This window comes from Cetorhinus maximus, chromosome 6 (assembly GCF_964194155.1).
Source record: "Cetorhinus maximus chromosome 6, sCetMax3.hap1.1, whole genome shotgun sequence".
Taxonomy (NCBI): Eukaryota; Metazoa; Chordata; class Chondrichthyes; order Lamniformes; family Cetorhinidae; genus Cetorhinus; species Cetorhinus maximus.
This window is the reverse complement of record NC_135884.1, coordinates 9142430-9158937: the sequence shown is the minus strand read 5'-3', so window position 1 is coordinate 9158937 and position 16508 is coordinate 9142430. Positions and strand designations below refer to the sequence as shown.

The 16508-nt window shown below is 42.1% G+C and overlaps 1 protein-coding gene across 1 annotated transcript in view; it reads left to right on the top strand.

The window, feature by feature from the left end:
- The first annotated feature begins 1184 nt into the window (after positions 1–1184).
- slc25a20 (solute carrier family 25 member 20) overlaps positions 1185–16508 on the top strand; it is a 26009-nt gene continuing 10685 nt past the window's right edge. The window contains exons 1-5 of the mRNA XM_078543147.1: positions 1185–1451; positions 4060–4152; positions 10112–10239; positions 13368–13458; positions 14911–15028. Of these exons, the coding sequence (XP_078399273.1) occupies positions 1329–1451; positions 4060–4152; positions 10112–10239; positions 13368–13458; positions 14911–15028 (553 nt within the window). The 5' untranslated portion in view covers positions 1185–1328. The remainder of the gene's footprint in view (positions 1452–4059; positions 4153–10111; positions 10240–13367; positions 13459–14910; positions 15029–16508) is intronic.

Here is a 16508-nt window from a genome sequence, read left to right as displayed (position 1 = left end):
CATGGTGGGATTTGAATCCCTGTCCTTGGATTACTAGTCCAGCAACATTATCGTTACACCAACATTTCCCTTCTACCTATATGGGCAAAGGCAAGCTATGTGGGAACACAGTGTGATCACTATATGTGCAGCAGAGAGTGGGCTGGCTATCTTAGAGGAGAGTGGGTATGGAGTAATGCTGAGAATGGCAGGAAGGTCGCCAGGTAGGTTTGCAGCAAACAAGGATAGTGGTGGGCGCCAGGTGAGTTCAGATTTGTTCAAGATAAAAAACGTTTTTTCAATAACTTGAACAGCGTTGAAAAACAAGTTCATCCAGGTATAATGAGTATTAAAATAGCATAATTTAGATTGGGGGCCAAATTTCGTAGTCCATTTGAAGAGGTTCTTAAACTAAAAAAGTTTAAGAACCACTGCTCTATATCTTTCTATTCAGCTGTTTCAGTGCTTGGTATCTGGGGTCTTGTGTTCATAACACAAGATGACCCAACCAAGAGACTTTTGCCTCGCTCGCAAATCGGATTAACTGTAGCTACTTTGTTCTTTAAATTGTTGTTACAGTACCCTATCTGCCCATTATGATATTTGATGTTGAAAATCTCAAAGGTCTTCTCTGTAGCCTTCGTCTGTTTACACTGCCATGTAGTTGATAAGCCTGACCTTTGTTTCATCGCATAGCTCAATATTGGCACGCTAGGTAAAATTGTTAACTGTTACCAACAACCCTTTTCCTCTCAACCATATTGTGGTTCCATGAGAAGTTATGCTTGTCAATTTAGCAAAAACAGCTCGACAAATGCATTTTCTGTTTGTGGCGGAAGTATAGTTATATCTACAGTTCAAATCTTCAAATCAAAGTTTATTTTGGATCGCCAAGCCATTAAAATAATGTGAAATGCACAAAAAGATCCAATGAAGCCATTCATTATGAATTGTTCCAAAGCTGACCAATGCATTTGTGCAATTGCTGAGATATCAAGGCCACATAACCAGGGTACTTTATTTTTTTAAAAACCCTTTAAGTGGTTATGCCTCCTTAAAATTAAGAGGCAGGTGCAATTTCGGTTATCTGGAGAAATCTTTATGGATCAATTACAAGAGGGAAAGAGAAACCAAGCATTGTAGAACAATTTGCTCAGCCCTGGGATACGTCACTCGGGGGCGGTATTTGGTGGCTGCACCGCTGCTGTGGCTGAGCGGCTGGTGCGCTCGGTAAAGGTGTCCGGGGCGCTGGATGGAAGGCTAGAGGCCGGAGCTCGGTGACCGGCTGCTCCCGCCCGTCCGCGCGCTTTCCTTGTGCCTTTTGACCGCCGTGGCGTCAGGTCGGGAAGATGTCGGCGGAGAAGGAGCCCGCGCCGCGGCAGCGGGCTGTCAACCCCGTCAAGAATTTCTTCGCTGGCGGCTTCGGCGGGATGTGCCTGGTGTTCGCCGGGCACCCGCTGGACACCATCAAGGTGAGGAACGGGATGGACCTGAGTGCGGGCTTGGCAGGAGGTCCTGGGCCTGGGGCCTGGGGTCCTGGGCCTGAGCTTGGGCCTGGGGTCTTGGGTCTTGGGTCTGGGGCCTGGGGTCTTGGGCCTGGGGTCTTGGGTCTGGGTCTGGGCTCTGGGTCTGGGCTGCACCCCCTCCCCCACCCCCAGGCAATAGCTGGATGTGCTTTTAAAAAGACCTTTTAGAACAGAGATGAGGAGAAACTTCTTTAGCCAGAGAGTGGGGAATCTATGGAATTCATTGCCACAGAAGGCTGTGGAGGCCAGGTCATTGAGTGTATTTAAGACCGAGATAGATAGGTTCTTGATTGGTAAGGGGGATCAAAGGTTACGGGGAGAAGGCGGGAGAATGGGATTGAGAAACTTATCAGCCATGATTGAATGGCGGAGCAGACTCGATGGGCCGAATGGCCTAATTTCTGCTCCTGTGTCTTATGGGTCTTGGGTCTTGGGTCTGGGCTCTGGGCTCGGGCTGCAACCCCCCCGCCCCAGGCCAGGCAATAGCTGGATGTGCTCCAAGGCAATGCCAACCTGAGGGAGAGAACTCTGTGAACTGAAAGAACTCGCGCAATACATAAAAACAATTTGATTGTAAACGCTTAACATTTATATTATGTTATGCGTAATGAAGATGACCACTCAGAGGGTGGTCAAACCTGTGGAATTCTCCACCGCAGAAGGCTGTGGAGGCCGGGTCACTGAGTATATTCAAGAAAGAAATTGATAAATTTTTGTATGTTGGGGGCATCAAGAGGTCGTCTGGAGAGAAAGCAGGAATATGGCTTTGAGATAGAGAATCTGCCTTGCGGAGCAGGTTTGATGGGCTGAGTGGCCTACTTCTGCTCCTAGTTTCTATATGTTCTCATTTCTGTTTAGTTACTTTTTATATAGTTACTTTTATATAGTTTTTTTTAGTTACTTTTCTATATGTTCTCATTTCTGTTTAGTTTTTCATTTTAAAGTTTTTAACGTATAATGTATGTTTTGCATTTCTTAATTTGTATGTGCTATATATTTTGCATTTCTACTTATTTAAAAAAATACATGGTCTATGTATTCAGCATTTCTTTAAATTTGAATGTGCTATGTATTCTGCACTTCTATTCATTTTAAAAATTGGTCTATATATTCAACATTTCTATTCATTTATTTTTTCTTTTTTTGTGCATAATTTCACCATTTGTTTTTTTTGCAGGGGAATGTAGGATCTTTGGTGTTTTGGGGAATCACATTCTCAGATCCTGCCCTCTTCTAAAAAAAATCACAGACTTCTGAGCTTGTTTATTTCATATTACATGGAATTTATTGTGCAGAAAAGGCCAATTGGCCCACCTGCTACATGCTGGGGTTTATGCTCTACATAAGCCTCCTTTATCTAACTCAATCAAGGTATCCTTCCACTCCTTTCTCACTTGGGTTTATATGCACCTGTGCTGACCTCCTTGACTCCACGTTCCTGTTCTTAAGATCCTGCTGCCTGTATCCGAGCTCATAACAAGTCCTTGTCTGGCAACGTCTCAATTTAAAGCTCTTAACCTTGTTTTCAGATCCTTCTATGGCCTCATCTCTCCATATCTGCAACCTCCTGCAGGCCGAAAACCCTTTGAAAGGTTTCTGTTCCTCCAATTTTGGCCTTTTGCGCATGCTTGGTTATCAACACTCCAGTGAGGAAGTCAGGGATGCAGAAGAAGCTTGAATTGGTGGAGCTTGAGTTCTTGGAGGGTTGTAGAGCTGGAAAGGGTTACAGTGGTAGGGTGAGACGAGACCATTGAGGGATTTGAAAACAAGGATGAGAATTTTAAATTTGAGACGTTGGTCACTGGGAGTTAATATTAAGGGTAAAGTTTCCTAGTAGGGAGAATTGACTCTTGATTTAAGACTGGAGGATTCTAATGCTGAGACTTCAACCTAAGGTTCTGAAACCTATATTTTAATCACTGCACAGATCCTTTGTTACTCAGCTGTGCATTTACATCATGGCATTTGCAATAAATAAGATTTTAGGAAAATCCCTCTTCTCTTCCCTGGCCAGTCCATTAAAAATAGAGTAAGTTTTGGCTCAGACATTTGTTTGGGTCCTTCAAGATGAAGAACATTACTGATGGAAAATGCAAGACAATCACTATTGATTACTGCATAGGTTAAATGGAATGCCAGCCTCCCTCTTCAGAAGAACACCCTTGCTCCCTTAATCATGCTTTTCCATTTGTCATATTAACCTGTTGAGAATTGCTGCTTTAGTCTCAAATTAAGGGCAGTTTTGAAATTACTTTGCTGTGTTCCCCTCCCTAATTGTGAGCTGGTCAGAGCACATATAGGATAGGGGTGGTGGAGAAGGGGTGTAGGGGGGGTGGGATACTAGAAACTACAGAAAATTATTTTTCTCAGCTTCAAGTTGGATAGATATGGCTAAAGTCAAAAAGGAATGATCATAGCCAGTTACTGCAACAAGTTTGAATTCTTCTTGTGTTTCTGCCCCTTTTTCTGATCTGCTGATGACCTGCTTTGTAAGATTACCTGAAATACCCCTGAAGTGAAAGGTAATCAATTTCTTCTTGCGCTTCATGTTTAGGTGCGATTGCAGACACAACCAAGGCCTCTCCCTGGCCAAGTTCCCAAGTTCAAAGGGACCTTTGACTGCTTCTACAAGACACTAGTTGGAGAGGTAACATACATGTACTACTTGTACAGACAATTCTGGAAGTACTTAAGTCACGTAGCATCAGTTGAGAGAAACAGAGTTAAGGTATCAAGTTGATGTCCGTTCATCAAAACTGGAAAAACTTGAAACTTAATGAAGTGTAGTCACTGTTCTAATGTGGTAGCCAGTTTGTGCACAACAATCTTCCACAAACGGCAATGCGTCACTTCAGAGGGATGATGGGCTTCCTTCCTTGAGGGACTTGAGTGAACCATTTGCTTTGCACAATTTACCATGGTGATGTTTGAACCTGGGACCTTTGCTAGTCCATTATCTGGTTGACTCTTGATTTCCTTGGGAAAATAGGGATGAGCAGTGAAGGCAGACTTATTAACGTTGCTCACAGCCCAAAAGCAATAATAAAAGAATAATAACATAGTGTACAATATTCCTGTAACCCAATAAGATGATTGCTGATCAATACTATTTCTTAGCATGGCTTCTATGGTGTGTTCAATGCCAGGTCTCCAAGTGCTGCCCCTCGAAGGTTTTTGGATTAAGGATGGGAGCACTAAATAGACAACATTTGGCGAATGCAGATCTGATTTTTATGTTTTAGCTTGGCTCCTGATTTGAGCTTTAAAGAGGTGGGAGACCTCAAGCTGGGAATGTCCTCTAGTTGGTACCTTGTGCCTCCTAGTCAATGACCAGCAGAGATAGAAATCTGGGAAAAGGCTGTTCCTGTACCCTCTCAGCTACAAAACCCCAAACCCAGTCAGATTCAGGAAGGAAAACAGGAGCTGGATTTACATGGGCTAAAATTTTAAAAGTTTTCAAATTGGAAACATTTGATGGCAAGGATTATTTGTTTTTTTTTTAAGAAGCTGAGGCTCAAGGAATCTTTGTTTTTAAAAGGTGGAAGGGTTTTTTTAAAAAAAAAAGAGACTCTGAAAGTGAATTGACTGTCCCCAATTTTTGAGCTGTAACTTTTTTTTAAACTTTCTGGCCTGTGTGTACCAATGTAAATATTCTGCTGTTGTTGCTGTCTTGCGCAAGGCAATGAAAGCAAACAAGATGGGAATGTAGGTGAGAGGTTAAACATTGCTCAGCAAGAATTACATGTTTGTGCTGAATCCATAGAGTGCAAGAGCCAACTGAGTGAGGAAACAGCACTTTTATCAAATATAAAAACAAAAAACTGCGGATGCTGGAAATCCAAAACAAAAACAGAATTACCTGGAAAAACTCAGCAGGTCTTGAGGTCATGAGGACTCGAAACGTCAACTCTTTTCTTCTCCGCCGATGCTGCCAGACCTGCTGAGTTTTTCCAGGTAGCACTTTTATCAAGCAGTTTGGTGGGGGAGAAAAGCTTTGTACAATATGAGTGGCAAGTAAGGAAAATTAAAAATATCAAATTGAGAAAACGGACCCTTGACCATTCAGGAAAAAAATTGATGGTCATGAAATGTGGAAAAACTCAGCAAGAGGAGGAGGCCATTCAGCCCCTCAAGCATGTTGGTGATTCAGTTACTTTGTAGCCAATTTGTACCTCGACTCCATTTACCTACCTTTCACATTGGGGTATATCAAGAATGCTCTTGCACTGCTAAAATGACGAAAATGAAGAGCTCAGCACCAAACCTAATATATTAAAATAGCTTAATCTGCACATGACTCCATTGATATTATAAATGTAAACTCTCATTAAGTACAACAAGCATCAGCTTACATTTTTATAGGGCAGAATTTTCTGCCTGGCGGGCGGGCCTGATCCAATCTCCGGCGGGCGGGGAGCCGATCCCTGCCGGAGAAGCGGGCCCCGCCGCCATTTTGAGTGGGCGGGCCAATTAAGGCCCACCCAGCGTGACGTCTGCCTCAGGGAGATTGCTGACCGTTCTAAAAACATTAAAAATAGAAAATAAAAATTATTAACATGTCCTCCTCACATGACAATGTCACATGAGGGGGACATGTTAAGGATTTTTTTTTTGACAATGTCACATGAGATGGGACATGTTCATAATTTACACTAAAACTTTATTAAACTTTTTAAATCCCTACATGAAACCTCATCCCGCCGGTAGATGAGGTTTCATGTTTTTTCTATTCCCCGCCGGGGCTCCTGGCCTGCCCACCAACCTTAAGGTTGGACAGGCAGGTCCTTTAATTGTTTTAATGATCCTGTCAATGGCCTCAATTGGCCATTGACAGGTCGGCGGGCACGTAGCTGATTTTGCTGCACCCCCGCCTTCCTGAAAATTTAAATGGGACGCGGTGACGTCAGGGGTTCCTGCATCATTTTACGTGTTGGCAAGCAGGCCCCGCCCCCTGCTCGCCAACGGCAAAATTCAGCCCATAGCGTTCCTCATGTAGACCAATGTCTCAGAGCAAGCTACAAGGGGAAAATCTGGGCACAAAGAAGAGGACAGGAACTGAATTAGACCAAATGCTCAGTCAAAGAGGCACGTTTTTAAAAGACTTTTGAAGGTAGGGAAGAGAAATGGCAAGGCTAAGTAGCTGTGGAAAAGAATTTGAGCAGAGGGGAAAACAAGACTTGTGTTTATACTGCACCTTTCAACGACAACTGGATGCCTCAAAGCACTTTACAGCCAGTGAAGTACTTTAAGTGTGGTCACTGTTGTAATGTCAGAAACAGCAGCCAATTTGTGCACAATGAGCTCCCATCGACCGCAGTGTGATAATGACTAGATAATCTGTGATGTTGATTGAGAGATAAATATCGGCCAACACCAGAATAACTCCCCTGCTCTTCTTCAAAATAGTGCCATGGGATCTTTTGTATCTACTCGAAGAGGCCTCATGGGAAGATAGGAACTAGGAGCAGGAGTAGGCCATTTGGCCCCTCGCACCTGCTGCACTATTCAACTAGATCATGGCTGATCTTTTACCTCCGCCATTTTCCTGCACTATCCCCATATCTCTTGATGTGCACACAAACATAGGAATTAGGGGTAGGAATTAGGCCCCTCGGGCCTCCTCCGCCATTCGATAGAATCATGACCTCAGTTTAGTGTATCAGCCAAAAGATGGCACATCTCCTTCAGCACTGCATTGGAGTGTCAACCTTGATTTTTGTGCTCAAATCCTGTAGTGGGACTTGAACCTGGAGCCTACCAACTGAGCCACAGCTGACACAGGAGCAGAGAATTGGCTGCAATCTCAAAATTAAAGGAACAGACACAGGCATGGTTGGGTTGGAGAAAATTTCCTAGGACAGTTATCACAAAGGTGTGGAGGGATTTGAAGATGGAGCCTTGAAGTGGATCTGCTGGGATACTAGGTGTAGCTGGGTAAGATTCAGGGTGTTTGCGTGGGATTGAATTTGAGACCTTGGGGCTCTGGATTAATTTTTAAAATAATGGCGGTCAGGAAGCCGGTAAGAATATTTGGCAAATCAGTCACGAGAACACAATGTGGCTAATAACTTCATCATTGTTGCATGTGAGGTAGTTAATTCTGGAGTTGATACATTTATGCATTCTGCGTTGCTATTTATATACCTGTAACGAATAACAGACGTTTGTAACATGTAAAAATTCCTATGTAGGAAAAATGAGAAATTGAGGGAGAAGAGAACGTGAGAGTTTGGACGAGTGTGGTTGACATTAAACTTTCAGTGAACTTGAATGAGGTATCAAGAGCACATGAAACTTGCTGACCTTGTTCAATTTGGGGAAAGTTGCGCCGACCTTCTATCGAATGGTGGAGGAGGCCTGAGGGGCCTAATTCCTACTCCTGCTGTAATTGAAAGAGCATTTTAAACTGTTTAACATGAGGTTGAAGCAATGATAGTTGCAGGTTTGTCACCTGGTGATGATAGCATGGGACCAATTTGGGGTAACAGATATGAACATCATATAACATTGAAGTGTTCTGGCTTAAGTGTGATTTTACTTACCCTGATTTTATATTTGTATGAATATGGTGAATATAGCATATGTGTCTACAAGATGGCAAGGAAGGGACTTCAAAAGTTGATTCCACAATGCATCCTACTGATCAGAACCTGAAACTAGATTGTTACAGGCAGCTGCTTGCATTCATGATTTCCATTATAAATGTTTACAAGGGTAGTTCAGTTGTCATAGAATGTATATGTTCCCTTACTGCCTGTGAGCAGTATGTTTTGTATAGAAAAAGTTGTGTGTTTTCTGACCCTCGGGGTTGGGATCCTAATTAAATAATTTCAAAATAAGCTTTTGTGAGTTTTTTAAAAAGTTATTTATTCTCACACACCTACCCCAAATTAAACATAACATTCCACATGCTGGTTCTTTAACACACAAAAATTAGATACAGATAAGGTAATGCATTTTTGCAGATTTATAGTTATCCCAATCTCTGATTTATGAACTCCGGTCTCCCACGTAGCACACCTGATTTCTTGCATGAAGTTGATGCTTTAAAGTTGAAGTGAGGGTTTTGTAAAGCAAAGAGTTCTCAGCAGATTGAGGTTTTTTTGTGATTGAATTTCTAGGAGGTTGGTTCGTTCTCAGGTGCACTCTAACTGGAATAGGTTATGTACTTTGGCTGCCTGATGTCGCACAGCTTTTTCCGAGCCTGATTCACAGACTGACTTGATGGTTTTGATGGTTCTACTTCTACTTGTTCCATTAAGCAGTCCAAGAAAACATGGTTGTCTTACCATGTGATTTTTCACAAGCTCAACATCCTTTCCAAATAAGGGGTGGTGTTCATGTAAATTCACAACCTGTGTTGTGGCTTAAAAAACTTGAGTTTTACCCAATCTAGTTTGGATGGGGAAAGCCATGTTGTTACAATGGAAGGCTGATTGTGCCCATTCACTTCTGTCTGCCACAAATGGCGTTGGGACCTTCCCTTTTGTCCAGCAAGAAACAAGGAGGCAGGCAGCCTGGAGATTCTATAGTTCTTTTGTGTTGATGCATCCTTAAACAAAGAAATGTATAAATCCAGAATTACCTGGAAAAACTCAGCAAGTCTGGCAGCATCGGCGGAGAAGAAATCAGTCAACGTTTCGAGCCCTCATGGCCCTTCAGCAGAACTGAAGCATAGTTTCAACAAGGGAGAAATATAAATTGGTTTAAGGTGGGTGGGGGGGAAGAGACACATTGAGGGTGTGGTGTGAGCAGATAATCAAAAGATGTCAGAGACAAAAGGGTCAAAGAGGTGTTGAAGGTGGCCTTTTGTCCCTTTGTCCCTCTTTGACCCTTTTGTCTCTGACATCTTTTGATTATCTGCTCACACCACACCCTCAATGTGTCTCTTCCCCCCCACCCACCTTAAACCAATTTATATTTCTCCCTTGTTGAAACTATGCTTCAGTTCTGCTGAAGGGCCATGAGGGCTCGAAACGTTGACTGATTTCTTCTCCGCCGATGCTGCCAGACTTGCTGAGTTTTTCCAGGTAATTCTGTTTTTATTTTGTTTTGGATTTCCAGCATCCGCAGTAGCTTTTAGCTTTTTGTTTTTATAAATGTATAAATCCCCCAGATGGCTGTGAATGTCCTTATTTAATTAGGTCCACAGAGTCATGTTGAACTCGATGTTAACTCTGTTTTCCTCACCACAGATGCTGCCAGACCTGCTGAGCTTTTCCAGCACTTTCAGTTTTTATTCAGAGCTCCAACAGTATTTTGCTTTTATATTTAATTAGGTATTCACTTGATACTGAGTACTGTCTGTAGCTTAAATGCCAAAGGTCACATGATATGCAAAAGCAATTTTAATTTGTTTGTGTTTTTAAAAGAATTGACTGAAAGTTCACAATATTGCCTATCTGATTTGAGCATGACATGATATTAGATCTTGATATAAAAATGTGACCAAAAATCACACATCTTGTATATATTGTGAGCGAAGTCTTGACAATATGCAGATCCTTCTTAGGAAAATTGTCAGAGAATTATTTTAAGTGGAATTTTTTGGCTTCAAATGAAATTGCTGCAGTCTTCAAATTGAACCCTCTGATGTGCTCCTTTAGGGTGTCCGAGGTTTATACAGGGGAATGGCTGCCCCAATTGTTGGTGTTGCACCTATGTTTGCTGTGTGTTTCTTTGGCTATGGCTTGGGTAAAAAACTGCAGCAGAAGAATCCCGATGATGTCCTCACGTGAGTAACCTTTTGAGATTGAAGCACAATCCCTTTTCTTTATTGCTTTCTACAAGTATTACAAAATCTCGGGACAGGAAAATTTTTCAATAATAACCTTCCCTGGGAGGCAACAGCTGTGCAGGATGCTAGAGGGCAAGACAGCTTTTTTAAAAAAGGGAGAGTGATGCACAAAGGCCTGTTTGGTGCACGAAATAATGATATCCCAGATATAACAAATTAACAGAATTGGAAGAAATTGAATTCCGGAGATGAAACTAGGAAACTGTTAAACTGTCTGCGGGGTAACAGCAAGGTACAAACAGTGAAACAGTAGATTCAGAGGTCCACCTGCAATTAATCAGTGTGCTCCAGCAGACAAAAGCTTCATGTTATTTACCAGGATTCCAATTTGTTCTCAAATTCTGAATCACATGCCGGCCTTGATCCCCAACACGGCAAGCCAGGATCCCAGTCACACTGCCCTGCTACCTGTCAGGAGTCAAGATCACCACACCTAATCCTGGATAAATCCAGAAATGTGTATGGTACAGGTTATGTTGCCCAACAGAAATGTAGAGAGTTAGGTGGGCAGGAGGATGAAATCATTGTTGTTTTTTTTTTAAGTAAAGCTATTTTTGAGTGTACTTTCTTTCTTCGCCTTTGGGTTTTCGTTCCCAGGAGACCACCTTTGTACATGTGCCCATCAGTCTATTTTTAAGATGCTTATAATGAAGAGTATAGACACCTTAACACTTCAAATCAGGTTTTGGGCAAGTGAGGTCCAACTGACCCCTCGTGCATCACTCATGTTTCAAATGTCTTCCCTCCACTGTCCTGTAAGGTTGCCTATTGTGGAGGGTTATTGTTGACTATGGCTCCTGTTCCTGATCACTCATGATGCCTGTGGAAGTGAGGTGAAATCAAGCTCGGACTTGGTTGTGATTCCCATGTCAGTTGAATAGCCTCACGTGAACAATGGGCATTTAGGTCAACCACAGTAGAGTTGCCAATGGCTTTGAAAGTACTCTAAGAATCAGTGCTGTCATAAGGCATTGATGAAATATAAAGAATAACTTAGTGGGGGTTTTGTGATCAGAAGACATGGCTGGAACCTACGTGTTCCTGAATCTTCCTGTGCACAATAGGAAGAGATGAGTGGACACTGGAGTTTTCCCATAGCTGCTGAGGACAGAATTACTTAGTGTGTGGTTTTTGCTCACTACTTAAACAGCCAAGTCAACTGGGCATTTAGTACAGAGTTAGGAATAGGTTACCTCCCTGACCTTGCTGTCGGAGCATGTCAAATAGCCTGGGAAAAAATTGACTCTTTGAGAACGTAGGAGAACACCGGATAAATTAAATTAAAAAGTGTGTCTTGGTTGGACCGAGTGTGGAAATGTTGGAGCGCCTCCTGCCTCCTCCCTGCTCACAAGGGAACTATATGACCAATTGAACAGTTTGCTAAACAGGATATGTTATTAGACCGTGGCAGTCAAAGAAAGCGCTCACTGAAGGTAAAAAGAATGGGAGAGGTCACACGGGATTCACTCACTAATGCAAGCTTGCAAATTTTGCTGTTCTCCTGTGTTGCTAAGCAGCAGTGGACGGTCGCTGTGGACTCTGTGCAAACAGCTGTCTGAAAGATTATAAAGAAATGTCTGCCGCTGAGGCCTTGATGATCCTTGAACAAGTTCCACCCTTCCACCTGCCATCCCAGCACAACCAAGAAACTACAGTACACAGTGTTTTGCAGGCAAATGTAATTTTTATGCGCATTACTCCTGACAATACAAGTCATAACACTTCATATAAGAATGTAAGATAGAACATGTTACCTGCAGATATTAACAGGCAAATCATCTTTTTTTCTGTTAGCATTTAGCAGGCTGGGTTGTACTGAGCAAGTTCTTTTAAATCTTCCTCTCTGTCTCCCACCCTTTACCCTGCCTCCCAACCCCAACCCAAAACTATTCCTCGTCTTCCCTCCTGAAAATGTTTTCTTGCTAGAAGCGCACCCATTACCTCAAGTTACTCCTGACAATAATGGTTGGAAGGCATTTATTGGCTTTCATGGGCTGGGAGTTAAACATATACTCAAGAGCACATTTATGATGAAATTGCCAGAGAATTCAAACATTACAGTTTTCAAGCTCAAGGGGAATATCTGATCAGGCCTTGTTGATTTCTGAAGAACCTATTCTAGTCACCCACGTCTAAACATTTTTTTCAGCCTGCTTATATAACCTCATCCATTAGCTGCAAAAACTTTGTTTTTAATATAAATCACTCACCGAGCCTTTGCCTTGACTGAACTGTCAGTCATGCCATTAAACTGGTGACAGTTAAAGGGAACATAGGCCCTTTTATAGGGATAAAATCAAAGTACTGTGGACGCTGGAAATCTGAAATAAAAACAGAAAATGCTGGTAAAACTCTGCAGATCTGACAGCATCTGTGGAGAGAGAAACAGAGTTAAAGTTTCGAGATCATATGACTCATCTTCAGGGCATTTGGCAGGTTGGGTTGTACTAAGCAAAGCCTTTTTTTTAAGTCTTCCTCTTTTTGTCGTCCTCTATAGGGATGTTGCACAAGTGTCCTTGGAAGAGTCATTATCTGAAGCTTAGCTTCTCGACTTAATGATCAAAACATGTCCATAGATATCTTAAGCTCTTAAGGCTGAGCACACAAGGGCAGTTTGTGGCCTTTGCTGAATCTCCTGATCAGCCTAAACACTATTAGTTTTTCATTTCACTGGTAATGGAACTGAAAACAACATCTCCAGCCTTCTAATCAATATGTAATGGGCAAAAGCCTGATGTGTAATTCACCCAAATAACCATTTTTCACGTGAAGGCCTAGACCTTTAATATCAACAGACTCTCCAGCCATGGCAGAAATCGCAGCCGAGCATGATCCTGTCCTTACCTAACACGTGCTTCGTGACGCTGAGGCCAATTGTAGCACACCTTCTGACATCCAAGTTGATACCAGCTAACCAAACACAGAATACACGCTGTCTTTATCATCTGAGCCGCCAAGGAAGAGCATGCCCTCTCTCTTTCTCTATCTTTTGGAATTCTCAGTGATATCCCAACCTAAGCGATTCAGAGTGACTTTGGGTCTCCCATATCTGTTTTACTGGACAGGTATCAACAGTTGTTTGCTGCAGGGATGCTATCTGCGGTTTTCACCACTGCGATCATGGCACCAGGAGAGAGGATCAAATGTCTCCTACAGGTAGGAATTGGTTACTACTTGAAGAAGCACTCCATGATGATAGCCTAATATGATTTATCCCATATCTTATTATAGGAAAATTAATTTTAAATAACTCAAGTGGCTGGTTGAAATGTGATCTTCCTTCATTAAGCCCCAGTCATGAGAACTCTTTCCCTTTCCTTTGCTCCTCTATGAACAGTGCATGGGCAGGATGGATGCATTAGCCAAGTTGAGAAATACTAGGTTTTTATTTAGGTCTGGTGCTACAAGCTAAGAAAGAATAACAAAAGTTTTTAAATCTCGAAATACAACATGAGGAGATACAGCAGCAACTTGCATTTATTTACCACACTTAATGTAGTGAAACATCCCAAGACACTTAACAAAAGCTGTATCAATAAAAGCATTGAGTCACAGAAGGAGATATTCGAAAGTCTGATCAAAGAACTAGGTTTTAAGGAGCATCTTGAGAAAGGAGAGTTTTAGGGAGGGAATTTGAGAGCTTGGGACCAAGGCAGCTGAAAGAGTGGCTGCCGGTGGTGGACCGATTAAAACTGCGGGTGCACAAGAGGCCAGAATTAGAAGAGGGCAGAGATTGAGAAGGCTTATATCGCTGGAGGAGACTACGCAGATAGGGAGGGGCAAGACCATGGAAGAATTTGGATGAGGATTCTAAAATTGAGGCATTGTCGAACTGGGAGCTACTGAAGGGCAGCAAGCATAGGTGATGAGTGAACAAGATTTGGAGTGTGTTGAGATCTAGGCAGCAGAGTTTTGAATAGCTCAGGTTTCTGTAGGGTGGAAGATGGGAGGCTGGTGGGAGAGTATTGGAATACTCAAGCCAAGGGGTAATAAAGGCATGGATGAAAGTTTCAGCAGCAGATGAGTTGAAGCAGGCTCAGAATAAAGCAGCATTACAGAGTTGAAAATCAGCTGTCTTAGTGATGATGTGAATGTGTGGTTGGAAACTCATTTTATGGTTAAACACAGCACCAAGCTTGTGAATAGTCTTAATCAGTTTGGGATGGAAACCTGGTCAAAGAACAGTGGGAAGGAGGAGCAAAGGAACAGCAGCATAGCCAAAACCAATCTTGTCCTCTTCCAACCTATAAGTATGTGAAGTGCCCAATCGGGATTAGGAGTCAGAACTCTGGCTGACTTGCTGCTCCCCAGCTGAGTGAAATTGAGGCCAACTGTTGATCCATTGGCAACTCAGACCGGCAATTGAACATGGGGTCATTTGATCTGTGCGGTTCACATTCACCATCTCAGGCAATGCAGGGAGCCCAAGAAATGTAATGAACCAAGTATCCAAATAATTGGTAAAATATTCTCCATTTATTTTAAAAGAACATGAGGCTGATAGTTAATGTCTTGTGGTCGACCTTTCCTACTCTCTGATTTCCTCGGGATTAAGTTTTTCCTTGTTTATTTTTTAACATTGTTTTTGTAACTGGTACAATTTTTCAGATTCAGGCAACTACCGGCGAAAGCAAGTATGCTGGTCCTTTGGATTGTGCTAAACAGATCTACAAAACGTCTGGCATTCGGGGCATCTACAAGGGGACTGTTCTCACTCTTATGAGAGGTACACTAACTGAACATCATTGGTTCTTTTTCTGTGTAACTGTTGATCCAGATTTCTCTCTTTTTACCCTTGGCATTTTGACTGCAGTTAGCCCTGAACTCTGTGGTTAATTGAAATTGTAACAAAGTGTTTTTGAGGAGTTTGAATATGTTGGTGTATGAAGTCAACTAGATTACTCCCTCGCGTTGTTTGGTTCCTTCACCACCTGATGCATTTCTGGTTTGGTAGCTGTGTCCTTCGTGACTCGGCCAACTTGGTTGTTGGTTTTACACCTGTTGAACCGCTCCAGGAAACTGAAATCCCGTACCCAGAGTACGTTCTATCCCCATGCTTCCTTCACTGGTTTTGTTATTGATGATGGACTAATGCTTATGGTGCAAGACACCATCAAAAGTTGAAAGATGGATTGAAGGTGAGATGAAACAAGAAGTTGTAGCTTTGTAATGTAATGTTTGGGTATTACAAACCTGTACATTATAGGATGAAGGGAGGTATGGGGTGTGACACATAACCAGCTTCATCACATCTTGGATTAGAAGGAAATCTAAAATATTTATATAATCACTTAAAATTGGATTGTTTCATCTAGGTTTTGTTTATTGCAGAAATTAGTGGCTAAATAATTCAACAGCACCAAGAGACTTGGGGACAAACTGTCTACACTCTTCAGGAAAGCATTAATTACCAAATTGTTTACATTTGTTCTGCGAGTCCATTGAATCCACAGGAATTATCTCTTTTAGCTCCTCGTTGAGCAAAAAGAGTTTGAAGCAATTCTTTTGCTCATTTCCTTTTGGCTGCTTACATAATTATCAATCTACTGATTCAGGCTGATCACTTGATTGTTGTCTAGGAGACAGGTTCTGGGAATTGCAGCCCTGTTGTCTTTGAAACATTACTGAGTAATAGTTGTATGATCCAGGTAGAACATCTTGTTGGTTTCCTGTCTTGCAAGTTTGAACTTCAAGAGTATCGGAAGTAGATTTCAGGGAACCTGCACTCAATCCAACAGTTCTTCTGAGACCATATGAATAGGAGCTGGAACTCAGTAAAACTACGCTTAAGTTATGTTGTGGATGCTGGTAATATCTGTTCTTAGTGAGCAATTTAGGAAAGGGTTGCATCGGGATGTAGCTTAAGGTTTATACGTTAAGGTTTTATTGTCTACTGCTAATGTTTATTTTTGGAAATAAACTTGTTCTGTAGTTTATAGTTTCAGTCCATAGCCTAGAGTCCAAGAGATGAGAAGAGGGTTTGTGATATGTCTGCTAGCTTTCCATTCTTCCCCTGGGCAACATACACGGACAATGTGCTTGTACAATCGTACTTGAATTTGTAGGGAACAGGAACCCTCTTATGGAGGTAGTCCTTGGATTGGTGCATGAGAGTATATCTGACTAATACAAGGAAATGGCACAACAAGTTCTGAAGTTTAGAGTCCAACGAATAAATCATTTGGAGTGGGATATAGTGGGATGAG